A 15,596-nucleotide genomic window follows, 5' to 3' on the forward strand; every position below is an offset into this window, starting at 1 on the left:
TATATAGGAAGAGGAAAAAAGAAATAGAAAGAAAAGAAAGAGAGAGATCGAAAGAGAGTAAGAGCGAAGCGGGCGCCGTTACGATAAAAGAAGTTTTTCGGAGAGCGTATTCGGGAGCGTTCAATGGTCGAAGCAGCTATGCGCCACGCCGTCGTAGAGCTCTTAGCTAGCTAGTTCTGACTACGGGAGGTCTCGGGCCGCAGTTACGACCTCGAGAACAAGCGGGTTCGACTCGCGAAGATGACCATAATAGTCTTTTTGATCGACACGTCGGCCTCCATGAATCAGAGGGCATATTTGGGCGGGCGACCCACGCTTTTAGATGTAGCCAAGAGCGCCGTGGAGACTTTCGTGAAGGTACGCTAGTCAAACAGCTTTCCCGACCGGGAAATTCAATTGTGGTTACTAGCTAATCATTAGTTTGTATCATTACTAAAAAGAGCAACATATAAAACATATTTTTTTATTTCCCTTTAATTCATTTCTTAATTATTTAATCTTTCTCTTTTTTTTAGGTAAGACAAAGATCACCAGAAAGTCGTGGAGATCGTTACATGCTTCTGACCTTCGAAGATCCGCCTCAGAATATTAAGGTATGTTTTCTTTATATTTCACTTTTATACATTCGCATCTTGCATTTATTGTCCTTTTCCCTTTCTCTCGTTTCTAAGATCTCTATCTCTTACACGCATACATTTATTCTATGTTAGTTATTATGTATAGAATCCCATGTATAAGTCTTCTTTATGCTATGTTTTTTTTAAATATCTTTTCAATTTTTAATTATATTCATAATTGTCATATGTTATCATTATTTATGTAAAATTGTTATGTATTAGCTCCTTTCGATTGAATAATTGATATTCAATAAAAAGACAGCAAAGTGCAGCGTGCACTTGCCGTATCTTCCGTCCTCGGTTACGGAAGAGCAGCATTGTGGGTAGCAATATGTGGGTGGGGGAACCTATCCACGAGGTTCTCATGGTTTTGTGCGCGCCAAATTTATGAAATTAAAATATACAATTTCTTTAATAAGATAAATTTATTTGCTTTTATTTTTAAATTTATAAAATTTAAAAATATATTATATTATTTTTTGTTATTTTTATTTTAAAATGAATTTCTTCATTAATTTCTTTTTTTCAATATTTTGATTTAATTACATGTTATTTAATTTTAATATTATGTTAAATTTATAAGTTGTAAGTATATATAAGTTGAAAGAGAATTAAAGAAATTTTTTTTTGCAAAATTGAATATAATGAGTTAAGAATAATCCATTAAATTGAAAATTGTTATAAGAATTAAGATATTGCCAATTTAATAATGATAAAGAAATAAAATAAATTTTTCATATAACAATGTACTCTGAGATAATAAATAATTGCAATGAATTAAAAATATAATTTAATATTTTTGATATAATAAAAAATTAAGGAAATTATCAATAAAATAAACAAGTATTATAATTATAATTAAGTATTGTTGATTATGTAAATATATAATATCATATAGAGAATTTTATTATTACAGTCTATTTTCTCTTCCATTATTGCATAATTATTGCAAATATATTGCATATTTCAATGACATAACTTAATTTTAACAAGCTACAATTTTGCATTTTTCTTTATTTAATTATTCAATTATTAACTTTATCATTTTGGTTTTACAAATATTAAAAAATTTGCAAATAAAAAAGTTAAAATTTTGTTAATATGAATAATTTCAATAAAATATTATCTTTCTTTTTTATAATTTTCAATAATTATTTATATTGAAAAACAAATGTACTTAAGATTAGTATTAATTTTCTAAATAAAAAATAAGAAATAATGATTTTTATTTTTGCTTTTAAATAACTAAACAAATATTTTTATTCTTTTAGGCTGGATGGAAAGAAAATTTAGCTACTTTTATGAATGAGCTTAAAAATTTACAATGTGTTGGACTGACAACATTAGGTGCTGCTTTGAAACATGCTTTGGATGTTTTGAATATAAATCGAATGCAAACTGGAATAGACACATATGGACAGGGGAGATGTCCTTTTTATTTAGAACCATCAGTAATTGTTGTGATTACAGATGGAGGAAAATATACAACTAATAGTGGAGTTAATCAAGATGTAACTTTTATAACTAATTATAAAATAAAAGTAATCTTTTAATTTTTTTTTTGAAAAAAATGGTTAAACAATTATGGAAATTACTGTTGTAGTTCACATTGCCAATGCATTCTCCTATACCTGGATCTGAGCTTACAAAAGAACCATTCAGATGGGATCAAAGATTATTTTCTTTGGTACTTCGCTTATCTGGAACTCCAGCTGTTGAGAGAGATACAGGATTAGTGGCAAGTGATTCATCTCCAATTGATGCTATGTGTGAAGTTACTGGAGGTAGAAACAAGTATTTTCATTATATAATTTATTCTATTTTGTTTATAAAAATATACTGATATAAAAAATTTATTATTTATTATAGGTCGTTCATATTGTATAACATCTTTTAGAATGATGATGCAATGTATAGATTCTTTGGTACAAAAAGTTCAATCTGGCGTAGTAATAAATTTTGAAAAAATTGGTCCAGATCCTCCGCCATTAAATAACGAAACGCAACATGCAGACGATGATGAAAATGAAGATGAAAATATTGCAACGAACGGAACTCGAACGTATCCTCCTAATCCAACAGTACCAGGAAATACTGCATGGCATTCTTGCAGAAGACTGATTTATGTTCCACGATCTGCTCAGAAAGGTTTTGCAGTTGGATTTTGGCCAATTCCTGAAAGTTTTTGGCCTGATTTGAGCGCTAGTTCTTTACCACCTAGATCAGCGCATCCAAATGTAAAATTTACTTGTACCAGTCAAGAGCCTATGGTAATAGAAAATCTTCCATTTGATAAATATGAATTAGAACCAAGTCCATTGACACAATATATATTGGCCAGAAAACAACCAACAATTTGTTGGCAAGTTTTTGTGGCTAATTCTTATAAATCAAGTGATGTTGGTCATCCATTTGGATATTTAAAAGCAAGTACTAATTTAACATGTGTAAATTTATTTGTTATGCCTTATAACTATCCAGTACTTTTACCTTTATTGGAAGAATTGTTTAAAGTACATAGATTGAAACCAACAAATGAATGGCGAACACAATTTCAGAATTACATGAGAACAATGCCTACTTATTATGCAGCAGTAAGTTCTTAATTTATTATCAAAATACTTAATTTTTTTATTAATAAATTTTATTAATAAATTTGAATAATTCTATTTTTAATTTACAGTCTCTTAGGAGAGCTTTAACTAGAATGGGTGCACCTGCACCATTAGCACAAACATTAATACCCGATAATATGGATAATTCTTTATCGTATAGTGTCTTAAATTATTTAAAACGGTTAAAAAATCAAGCTAAAATTGAATTTGATAGACTTTGTAATGAGGTTCTTTCCAAACAACTTGCTACTGCCAATATGACAAAAAATTTAGTAAATGGTAGTACAACAACAGTAACAGAGGGAGTAAGAGTTACTCCTAGAACTCCATTAAAAAAAGATTTGGTAAATATTTTCTATCTAATAAAATAATTTTCAAAATTATCATTTATAATAAAAATAATTCATCTTATTTTCCAATTTAACAGGTATCACATCCATTATTACAAGATAAATTTACAGGATTGAGGGATCAATTAAATGAGTTTGGTGGTTTTGTAGTTGGATTAGTTAGAAATCAACAACGTGGGGCGCATAGCTATAGGAACGCGTTTGATGTTCCGCGAAAATCTCTGTTAGATCAAGTTGTTAGAATGCGTGCTAATTTTCTACAACCTGGATTATTACACACAAAGTTACTTGATGATGATTATGTTCATTCAATGCCATTGGCACAAATGGGAAATTATCAAGAATATTTGAAACGTATGACTCCACCATTAAGAGAAATAGAAAGTGCTCCAGTTAGACAACATATGTTTGGTAATTACTTAGGAAATTAATTAATTATTTTAATTTAAAAAAATATAATATATATATTATTATAAATTTATATTGAAGGACTATCTAATTTTTTATGATTAAATTTTAGGTAATCCATTCAAAATAGATAAAAGAATGATGGTAGATGAAGCAGATATTGATATGGTTGGAGCAACATCTTCAACTTCTAAAGGCGGTCTTAAACGTACTTTACCTACATCAGATGGAGGAGGATCGTTAACTTCAAAACCACCACCAAATAAACGTAAACCAGGTCCAATTCCTAAAGATGTAATAATACGGAGGCCGTCATACACACCTACGAATACTCCACCAAGTTCGCCGATACCATGGGTTGATGATACGAAAAATCAAGTAACTCCGACTGCCGACTCAAATTCAGTTTCATCGAATGCATTGAACTCATCTACTGGATCAAATATGTCATATGTAAATTCGCCAGAAAAATTAGTAAATGGCCTTGCAGAAATGCCAACGATACCAGTTTTTGAACCAATTCCAGTAGAACATACTAATAATCACATGGATGCACCACCAACTTTAACACCGATAGTTAATAATGTTGATACATCTAAAAGCGAAGTGAAAACTGAAAAGCCAGAAAGTGTTAAGAATGAGTGTAACAAACTACCTCCTAATGATTGTGTTGAAAATAGTGTGAAAGTTGAAAATTTGATTGATGAACGATTGTCTAATCATGTTGAAGAAAAACACGAAAAAATAGAAAAAGATAAAGTTTTAACAAAAAAAGAATTGGAAGATATTAGAAGGCATAATTTGTCTGTTCGAGAACTTGTATACAAAGAAGTACGAAGAAGAGGTACAAGTAAGTTGAAATGGATATTTCTGTTATTTTTTTTAATCTATAGTCCATGAAAAAAGAAATCTATATAAGACAATCAATATCAATAATTATAATCTTGTTTCAGATTATGCAACACTATTTTCACATTTACACCAAATTCAAGGAACTCTAGATATACGACTTGCATTTTTGCGAGATATTGTAAAAGAATCATTACGATTTAAAAGACGTAATTTGGCATCATTACTAGAAGAATATTTGAAAACTGTACAAGAAGATAACTGGACTATAAATCATAAAGTAAATCACAATGGTGCCACAAAAATAAGTTAATTGGGGCATTATTTTGATAACAAAAATAAGAATTCATTGAATAATGCAGAAAGTATAAAAGGGATACAAGATATAAAAAGCAAGTCGTACATCTATAAAGCGATGAACGTATTAGTGTTTAAGAATGTATGTTGCCAAGGCGCGAAGTGATAATAATTGTTAAATCTAATGAAACAAAATAGCATTCTGTCAACCAAGGAGATATGATTTTCATACTCCTTTTTTCTCGTTTTTTCTTGTTTTGTTACTGTACAGTTGGTAGAAATATGTTTCATTTTTTGTGAAAAATCAGAAAATGTGTGTTGCGACAATAAAATTTTCTCAGCAAAAATCTAATAAATTCATAAACATATGATTTTTATGGTTCATATCTCTAATATAAAAAATCTCGTATATATTCGTTTATTGAATACTCATAATTTTATATTTAATATTTTTCTATTTAATTATTTAATATCTTTAATATAAATTGATTATAAAATAATTGCCAATGTGTAATATAAGATATGATAATTTTTTAATTCTTGGTTTTGATATTTGATTATAAAAAAATATATTATTTATAGAAAATTCTATTATATCTTTTTTCCATAAAAAAAAGCAACTTATATAAATCTTCAATCTCGAATGCAGGCATTTGAGATATTCTTGGAAATAATAATTAGCAATTGTATGTATATGTATATATATGTATATATGTATATATACATATACACATAATTGCTATATATATATATAGCTCAATTTCTAAATTCTGCTACTTTTTAAATAAATTGATGTAAATAGCATCCTGAAAAAGTACAACTTTCAATCGAATAACATAATTCTGCCAACTTTACTAAGATTTTTAATAAATTAAAACAGAAATGTTTTCTTTAATTATGTTTTTCTTTTCTTTTTTTTTTTTACAAAAATTTTAGTGTACAGTATTGTGATTTAGCATATAAATGTAGATAAAAAGTAAATTCATTAAAGTATAACATGATTTGTAAGTTTAGTTATGAATGTTGTTAATATTATAAAAATTAAACTTTGAATCTGTTTTTTATAAAATGAAAAAATAAATTTAAAAATTTAATACATATCTTCTGTTTAGAAAGAAGTTGTAAACATTCAAATTTTGTAAGTAGAAAAAATATACTATTTTATCATGTAATTTGTTAAATTAAAATATTATGAAAATAGAAATTGTTTCATCATGATAAATATTTTTTTTTATATTGAATGCATGTTGTTTGTGAGTGAAAATTATCATAAGAGAATTGGATTTTCTAATTTTATCAAGAACTGAATTTACTAAAATATTTTCAGTGAAGGGTTGACAGTGCCTAATGCTATTGAAAATTAGCATAAAAAAATTGTATTTATTTTTAACTCACTTCAATAATTTTGTTTTAATTATTATTATAAAATATAAACAATGCATTAAGAAAACTTAAAAAGAAGAAAAACTACTTACATTTAAAATATATACATTTAAAACATAAATAAATTTTATTATTATATTTCATAATTCTTTTATATTGAATAGAAGTGAGTTAAAAAATTATAATAATAATAATTTATATAAATAATTAATGTCAAAATCACTTGTTGCTATCTATAAGGAATAATAGTGATTTGACCAAATATTAAGTAGATTGTCCTAAATTAAATAATCAGGAAGATTATCTTACCTATTGATGAATTAATTAAATCATGAATCATATATATACTAAAAATATATAAAGCAATTTCAACTACTTTTTAATCATCGCCATTATTTATATGAAAATAGAAAGAATTTTTATGAGATATACTAATATATTACAACATATCATCTATATCACTAAATGAATTAATCAAATTTAAATATAAAAGGGTTTGTTTTTTTATTTTCCAAATACATTTTGATATGAAGATTATAATTATTGCCCTTTTATATTTAAATATTTTTTAAGTAAGATAATCAACCTGAAATTTTTTACAGGGACACTAAATATCTATATTCTGCTCTTTGTAAATTTAGTAGTGAAATTGTATTTCAAATAGTATTTATTAATTAAAACGTTAAATGTTTAATAAATTATTTTATAATAATGGAGCTTAGCTGAGTCTTGAAGACAATGATGCTACACGCTTACTGGCTCCAAAGAGAAATTAATAAGAAAGTTGAATGAATATAACACAAAGTGCGATTCTATAATGAATTAGTAGTTAATAAGAAAAACTATAATAGAATAAATAATATAATTATGAAATTTTTGTTTAAAAAATTGTAATTTTTTAATGTATCAATATTTATTGAAACAGATTAATTGAAGATAATTATAAATGTCAAAACTGTAAAAAAATACTGTGTACTATTTTGATTAAGATAATGCATCTTGTAAGTTTGTAAACAAATATTTGTTTGTAATTTTTTTCACAAAAAATGAATTTGTGAAAAAATATTAAGATTATAAATTTAATACTTTTGCACATTAAAAAAAAAAGACTAAATTATATACTTTGAAAGAAAAGACTAGAAAAATATTAGTGTTCATAATTCTTTATGCCCTTACAGTCCATTAAATTAAGATAATTTTTTTTCTAGACATATCTTCAATTTACCTCTAAGTTCAACTCATATTGTAATATTTTATATTTATAATATATATATTTTTTTTTTATTACATTTTTCAAAATATATTTAATTATTTATATTTTCATTGTATCCAATATATTAATATATCTGTTATTGTAAAATATTGTAAATAAGCATATATGAATGATTATTATTAACAAAATATATATTGGAATAATTGTTTCATTTTTACGTTTATATTTAAAGATAAAGAAATATGAAGTTTAAAAAAATAAATCGAAAAAATTAAAACATATTATGGTCTATTATTTTCATCTAAATTAAGTATAATAAATTAAATATCTTATAAAAATTATTTACATATAAAATTCATTTTTAAATATTTAAAATATGTAAAAAAAATTATAGAATATTTAGGTTGTGTTTATATATATATTCACGTAATATATATTCACGTAATCATATTAAATAATAAATTATAATTCTAAATTATAATTATCAATAATATTATAAATTTAAATTTTATTCAATTTAAAATAAAATAAATAAGAGTAATTTATATAAAAAAAATATAAAAACTAGTAGTTTATACATCACAAAGATATATAGATGACTTTTTGTAAAAAGATCAATTAAATTTTATCTTAAATAATTATTAATTAAACAATTTATATTTTACACAATCTTATTTTATATATTGAATAATTACATAAGTTCTTTTCATATTATTTAAAAATAAAAATTTATTGTATATTCAATCAAAATTTATAGTATATATTATATATATGTCACATTATTCAATTTTATTCAATAAAAGAAACATCGATATTATAATATTTTAATATTTGTTTTAAAAAAATATTTAAAAAAGTTAATAGTCATTATTATATTTGGTAAATGAATAGATTATGTATTTATAATAGAAAAGATATATACATAAAATTCTGATATTTCTATATGAAGCATTCTCATTTGAAGTATTTAATTATGCTGTTTTACATGAAATTAGTAACATATGAAACTGACTTTATTATTAAATTTATTTTCTCCTGAAATATTAATTAAATTTAAATATATATACATATTAATAATAGCATTGATTAAATCTCAATTAATAATATGAAAGTAAATAATCATTATTTCCGTTATTTTGATTTTAAAATTTGAATTTATGATACGATATTATCTTTATACTATTCTTAAAAAACTTTATTGATAGTAAAGAATGATTGAATAAATTAATAATGTATTGAATAAAAATATTTATTTATTGTTGTAATTCGTGAATTACAACAATAAATAATAAGAAAAAATGATTAAAAACTTATAATTTAAAGAAACGAGAAGTATCGATAATTATAATCGATATTGTAGACTTTTAAAAAAATCGGCAAGTAGGATATCCTTTGGAAGGGATGAGAGACGGTGGCCGAGAGGCTCACATCAAAATGGCCGCATTTTAGTCTACAGACGATTTTCTTTACTGTTTGCCAATAGCCGCATAAAGGGCCTGGCAGTGTTCCCTTAAGTGGCAGATCTGTTTCGCAGGAAATTTCGCTGTTGAATAATCTGAAAATTTTCGTGAAATAGAACAAACTTCGGTAAGAAAATTCAACCGCATAGTTCCGCTGCCAAATAGCCGGGCCAAGCCCATTACCTATTGACTAGTTCATTTAGAGAATAGAAATTCTTCTTCTATGATTAAATTGTTATACCTACTAATTACAAATGAATTATTTAAATTCAATTCATAATATGTATGATATGATGTATGTTTGTAACTACTGTCAAATACATATGTAATTTAGTTATTGTTTTTAAAATTGTCAATTTTTAAAAATATATTGGTTTAACATAAATAACAAAATATTTTGTTAAAAATCATATTTTTATTATTTAAATATAAATTATCTTACAATATTTAATATTTATTATATTAATAAATTAACATTTTTTTTTTTATTAAAATGTTCATTACAAAAAAATTTCATTATAAATTTTAATATATCAAATTATAATAGAATCTAAACTTTTTTAAATAAGTTTTTTTTTTTCAATAAATTTTTTATAATATCTCACTTATTTTTATTAATATTTTTATTAATTTTAGGTTTTGCATCACTTTTTTTACATGATGTTACGCCATCAACATCACGCAATGCAAAACCAACTTCGAGATCATAATAGGTTTGTTATAATTATTGTAATATATGAAATTTTTTTTTATAATTTATATATAAATATATAACATATATTTAAATTTATAATTAGTTATATAGTTAAGTTATTTTATGTAATGATATATAATAATTATATAACATTTATATTATTTATAAATTATTATATATTTATATTATTTATAAATATATTTATATTATTATTCAAAATGAAAATTAATATATTTGTATTTGTTTTATTTAATGTTTTATTAGAATGGGTGGTCCGATGCGTCCTATGCAACAGGCAAATATGGCCCCTTTACATCAGCCTCAGCATCCGTTATCGCATCGGAATCCACATCAACAAATACTGTCCATGCCCCCCCATCAACAACATATTCATCATATGCAACACCCTGGTCCACCACATGGAAATCCAAGGCAACCAATGTTGATGGGCATGAATGCACATAATACGAATGGTATTTTAAACGGTATATTATAATATATTAATAAATTATTTGCATAATTAGAAAATTAATTGTGATTTTTTTTTAGGCACCATGGTTAGCGTCAGTCTAAAGGATCAGACAAATACTGTTTCTGTGACTCTACAAAATCCTAATGTACCACCACCACAGTATTCACAACAGCAAAACAATCAACGAAATCCTCCGCCTCCACAACATATTCAACAACCACAAAGCATAGAATCAAATAAACCTGCTACAAATGAAACAAAGAATGGAGAGTCCAGAGATCAGAGTCCACCTACTCAAAATCATATTAATGTGACTGATTCAGCTTTGGCAAACATGAAAGAAAAAACACCAATGTGCTTATTGAATGAATTAGCACGTTTTAATAAAATTCAGCATCAATACAGATTGACTAACGAACAAGGACCAGCGCACAAAAAACGATTTACAGTAACATTAAAATTAGGAGAAGAAGAATATGTTGCTGAGGGTCCTAGCATAAAAAAAGCTCAGCATAGCGCTGCTACTGAAGCATTAACAAAAACTTGGTATCAACGGCCTCCGCCGAAACCTACAAAGACGATGAGAGCTGGACATCCAGGAAAATGTTTTAGTGGTCCTGGTAAAAAAAATACATTATTGTATTTATCTTAATTAAAGAATGTAAAGAATATAAACATTATAAAATTTATATTTTTCATTATAGGAAATTTACCCCCAACTGTTGAATTAAATGCTTTGGCTATGAAAAGAGGAGAAGCTACTGTCTATACTTTTAGACAAGCCCCACCAGCAGGATTACAACAATATGTTACAAATAGTTTAGGACATTTTCCTCGAATATTTAATCCACGTTTTCCTACTTATAATCGTGGTTTTCATGCAGAACCTCAATTATATCTTGTATCCTTAAAGGTAAAGAAATAACGAAAATTCCAATATAAAATTTTATTACATGTATTAATTTATAGGTAGGAGAACGTGAATTTATTGGTAGAGGTCTGACAGGTCAAGCAGCGCGACATGATGCGGCGAGTAAAGCTTTAGAACAATTACGCCAATTACCATTACCGGAAGAAGTAGCAAATTGTAACACTGCTGAAAATGGTACATTAGGTGAAGTTAAAGATCCAATTGCAGAGTTGAAAAGTCCTGTATCTTTAGTTCATGAGAAAGCATTAAAACGTGGTTTACCTGTTAGTTTTGAAGTTGTATCAGAAATTGGTAAACCTCATATTCGAACATTCAGAACAAAATGCACTGTTGGAGATAAAGTTACATTAGGAGAGGGACCTTCAAAGAAAGTAAGTAAATATAATATTCTTTTTCTTTAATTTAATTTTATTTTTTTTAAAACATAAAACATATTAAACTTAATATTTATGATATAAGTATATAATATAAACTTAATATTAATATATAGGTATCAAAGAAACATGCAGCTGAATTCATGTTAGAAGAACTCAATCGTCTACCTCCGTTGCCAGAAACTATACAAAATCGTCTTGTTCGAGTAAAACGTAAACCACCGGCAACAAAAAAGAAGTCGCGAAATCTTATAAAAGTTTATCAAGAACCACGCTCTGAATCTGATGCTGCAGAAGAAGTTAATCCTGTTTCGCGATTGGATCAAATACAACAAGCTAAACGAGAAAAAGAACCTGTCTATAATTTAATTGAAGAAAAAGGAGCACCAAGGCGAAAAGAATTCGTTATGGAAGTTACTATGGGACAACATTCTGCTCAAGGAATTGGTCCAAATAAAAAATTAGCTAAAAGAGCTGCGGCAGAGGCTCTTTTAGCACAATTAGGTTACAGTAAGCCTCAACCACAACCTACTAAGCCATCAATTAAAACAGGAGAAAGTGAAAATACTGAACAAAAACCTAGGAAAGTCACATTTTTAGAAGATGAACAAATTAATGAAACTCAATCTCATCCACCAGTAGGAGGTAAAATTAATTTATGTATAATAAAAATTGTTATGCTGTTTATTCTATGTAAATTATAAAAAGCAAATTTTAAAAATTTAAGAATTATATATAATTTATTATATATGAATATTTTAAAAATTTATTAATATTAATATTAATATTAATATTTTTTTATGATTATTAATATTAATCAGGAACTATTGGACGTCAGTTAGTACCTGGACTTCTATTAGTAGATGGAGGTCAGGAATCTAAATTAGGCAGCGGACCTAGTGTACAAATTGTTGCCGAAGAATTACGAGGACAACAACAACAAAATCCACCTACTGTTTCTCCCAAAGATCAATTAAAATATCTCTCTCAATTATTTAACTTCAGCGTGGAATTTAATGATTTTCCAAAGGTAAATTAAAATCTTTAAAATATGTATTTATAAATAACATATATAATATTAAAATATCAAAAATAGTATTTATATTTTATATGTAAAGAAAAGAATAAATCAATATGAAACAATAAATTAATAATTAATTGATAATATTGTTTCTAGGGAGCAGTAAATAAAGAATATCTATCACTTGTAACATTAAGTACAGATCCACCACAAGTTTGTCATGGTAATGGGCCAACGAGAACTGCAAGTCGTAACGAAGCAGCATTGAAAGCTTTATGTACTTTAAGTAAGCTGGGTCTCGATAATGCATCCAACTCACAAACAAAAAAAGATAAAGGTGCGTCTGGAGATGGAATACACATTAGCATTCAAGTTAAAAACAATATAATGGATGGAGCTATTGATAAGTAATTATATAGTATTTAAGACTTATATAAGTTTACATTGCCCTTTTAAGGCATTGCAAAGGAAAATTAATTTAAGGATATTTCATAAAGTCATTGATGAGAACAATATATGTTAGAAAGAAAATTTTATATACCAAATGATTTCATTATAGGTTTAGTATTAATTTGTATATTAATATTAAACCTCTATATTGAAATTAAATAATTTTTAAGAATAATGATTTAATTGAATTCTCCTTAATTTATTATAGATAGACAGATACAGAAGTCAATGTTCTGTTTCATTATTATATGTTTATAATACTTTTTATTATTTAGGAATGCAAGTTTTTATTTTTAATAGTATATATGTTGCTTTTATCTATCCTCTTCCAATTATTTTTTACATAATATTAATCATGTGTTCTATTTTTATTAATATATTTACATATATTACAGTTGTTGAATGAAGTAATCGGAGGGAAAATGAGTCTTCTCGATCTATCTCTCTGGGCCTTATTACATGGTAACTTCAATATTGAATCACCGATGACTCTCGATCTTCATACATTACGCCATTGCTTCTTTAACTTAACGGATCGCGGATTTTGAAGATCAGTAGCTTTTTATGAAGGATCAATCTTTTGCAGTGCCTTAATCGCAACAAAATAATTGCTCAAGCACCAATAAATGATAAATAAATAACAAAGAAATATCTTTCTTTTTTTTCTTTTTCTTTTCTACTTTTTTTCTTTTTCTTTTCTATTTTTTTTATATATATATATAATAAAAATCGATTGTTTGTAGTAAGCTTTGATGGATATCTATAACAATTATAAGTATGGTACAAAGTATAAACATTAATACATAAATAAATACTATAATTTAAATCATGTTTTTTACACTTAAATATGTAATTGCATCATGAAATAATAAGTGTTATTGGTGCTTGATCAAGATTGTGATCCTAACAGTGGTTCATTGATTCTATTATATTTATTATAACAATTTCATTGATAGGACCACAATCAATAAACATAAAATGTTTAAACATCATGAATAAAATGGTCATTTTCCAGAGAGATGTGGTTTATGATCATGAAAGCATTATAGAAATGTTAAGCGAAAAATATTGAAATCTGAGATGAAATGCGGCCATCTCCTAATTTCTCTATTTAATCCTTGGCTTTCTCTTATTCTTGCGAATAAAATGTCTGTTATGTCTTATTACCTACTATGATCGCGTACAAATCAATGAAACAATTTTATGAGTCTTCATTTATATAGATCTAAAAATAATTTTGGTAGATTCATCTTATTTCATACAAAAATCTTTTACCGTTTTGTTGAGCAAAGCGGGATTCTTAATAATCATTAATTTTGAAATTGTATATAACAATCAAAATAAGTGTATTTTTTCGATTAGAAATTTTAAGGATTTATGTGTATTAAGTGTCTCCAACTGAGAAATCAGTTTTTTTATGATCATAACATTCACGCAAATGAAAGAAAATATTTAGAAAATATTTCTATTACTTTATTAAATCAATATTATTATTACACTGATTTATAAGAATAATTAACAGATAAGTAATAACAAATGCAAAAGATTTGACAATTGGTTGGGGACTCTTTAAATGTATTCGGATATTCTACAAGTTTCCGTTTTCAAATTTGTAAAATTAAAAAAAGGTAATGTGATATATTCATATTATTGCCCCAATTTGCTTTTCTATGGGGCCTAGAAGCATTCTGGGGTTATTCGTGTTTTACAAGATATTGAGAAGTAGAGGACATTCAAATTTTCATACATCCATTATCTAAAACGAAAATAAATCTGGATGTATTGGAAATTACAAATAAGATGGTAATAATTCAAAATTTGCCTCGTTGAGTCATAATTATTAAAAAAATATATTTAACTTAATCATAACGAAAAATAATAAAACAACATTGAGAAACAACGTTGTCAAATTTTGTTTTATTGCCAAAAGTTTATAACGATGAACTATTAAATTGATACAAAAAATATCCGATAATGAATGAAGATAATGTCGAATAATAAACGTTCTATCTATATAAGAACAAAGAAAATATAATATTTCTCGCATAAAGACTTATCTTATATTCATTATTCTCATCGTATCATTTTATAGGGGTTTCTTAAATATTAATGAATCTTTAAAAAAAAAAAACATACACAATGTTTCAATATGATTAATTTTCCACAATATTTCCATAATATGCTCCGTATCACGGAGATAGAAGAAAAGGATTGCTTCTATCATTTATAATACTTTTTTCTTTCAGATAACCTTTCGTAACGCGAAACCTTCCGAATAATTTATAGGTCACTCGAGGACGAGTTAATGAATGTTCCTTTTTCTGAGATATCGCTTCATAGGTGGGCCTTCCTTCTTCACGTGGGATTCAGTGTTCCAAATAAAAGAAACAAGGAAAATGAGTCATAATAAGACTCTTTCACATAATTATTTCGGTAAAAAAAAAAAAAAAAAAAAAAAAAAA

The 15,596-nt window shown here is 25.9% G+C and overlaps 1 protein-coding gene across 1 annotated transcript; it reads left to right on the forward strand.

Annotated features, from left to right (window-relative positions):
- The first annotated feature begins 30 nt into the window (after positions 1-30).
- LOC102679122 lies at positions 31-13,779 on the forward strand. The gene is made up of 20 exons (XM_031512123.1): positions 31-357; positions 516-593; positions 1,889-2,158; positions 2,221-2,401; positions 2,487-3,211; positions 3,301-3,576; positions 3,660-3,993; positions 4,103-4,840; positions 4,944-5,149; positions 9,216-9,246; positions 9,309-9,319; positions 9,829-9,905; positions 10,151-10,371; positions 10,436-10,978; positions 11,063-11,271; positions 11,328-11,660; positions 11,780-12,308; positions 12,485-12,693; positions 12,841-13,091; positions 13,530-13,779. Exons 1-20 carry the CDS (start codon positions 241-243, stop codon positions 13,534-13,536), a joined length of 5,346 nt encoding a protein of 1,781 aa, XP_031367983.1. The 5' UTR covers positions 31-240; the 3' UTR covers positions 13,537-13,779.
- The last annotated feature ends 1,817 nt before the right edge of the window (positions 13,780-15,596 follow it).

Source organism: Apis dorsata, unplaced genomic scaffold (assembly GCF_000469605.1).
Source record: "Apis dorsata unplaced genomic scaffold, Apis dorsata 1.3 scaffold_390, whole genome shotgun sequence".
Lineage (NCBI taxonomy): Eukaryota > Metazoa > Arthropoda > Insecta > Hymenoptera > Apidae > Apis > Apis dorsata.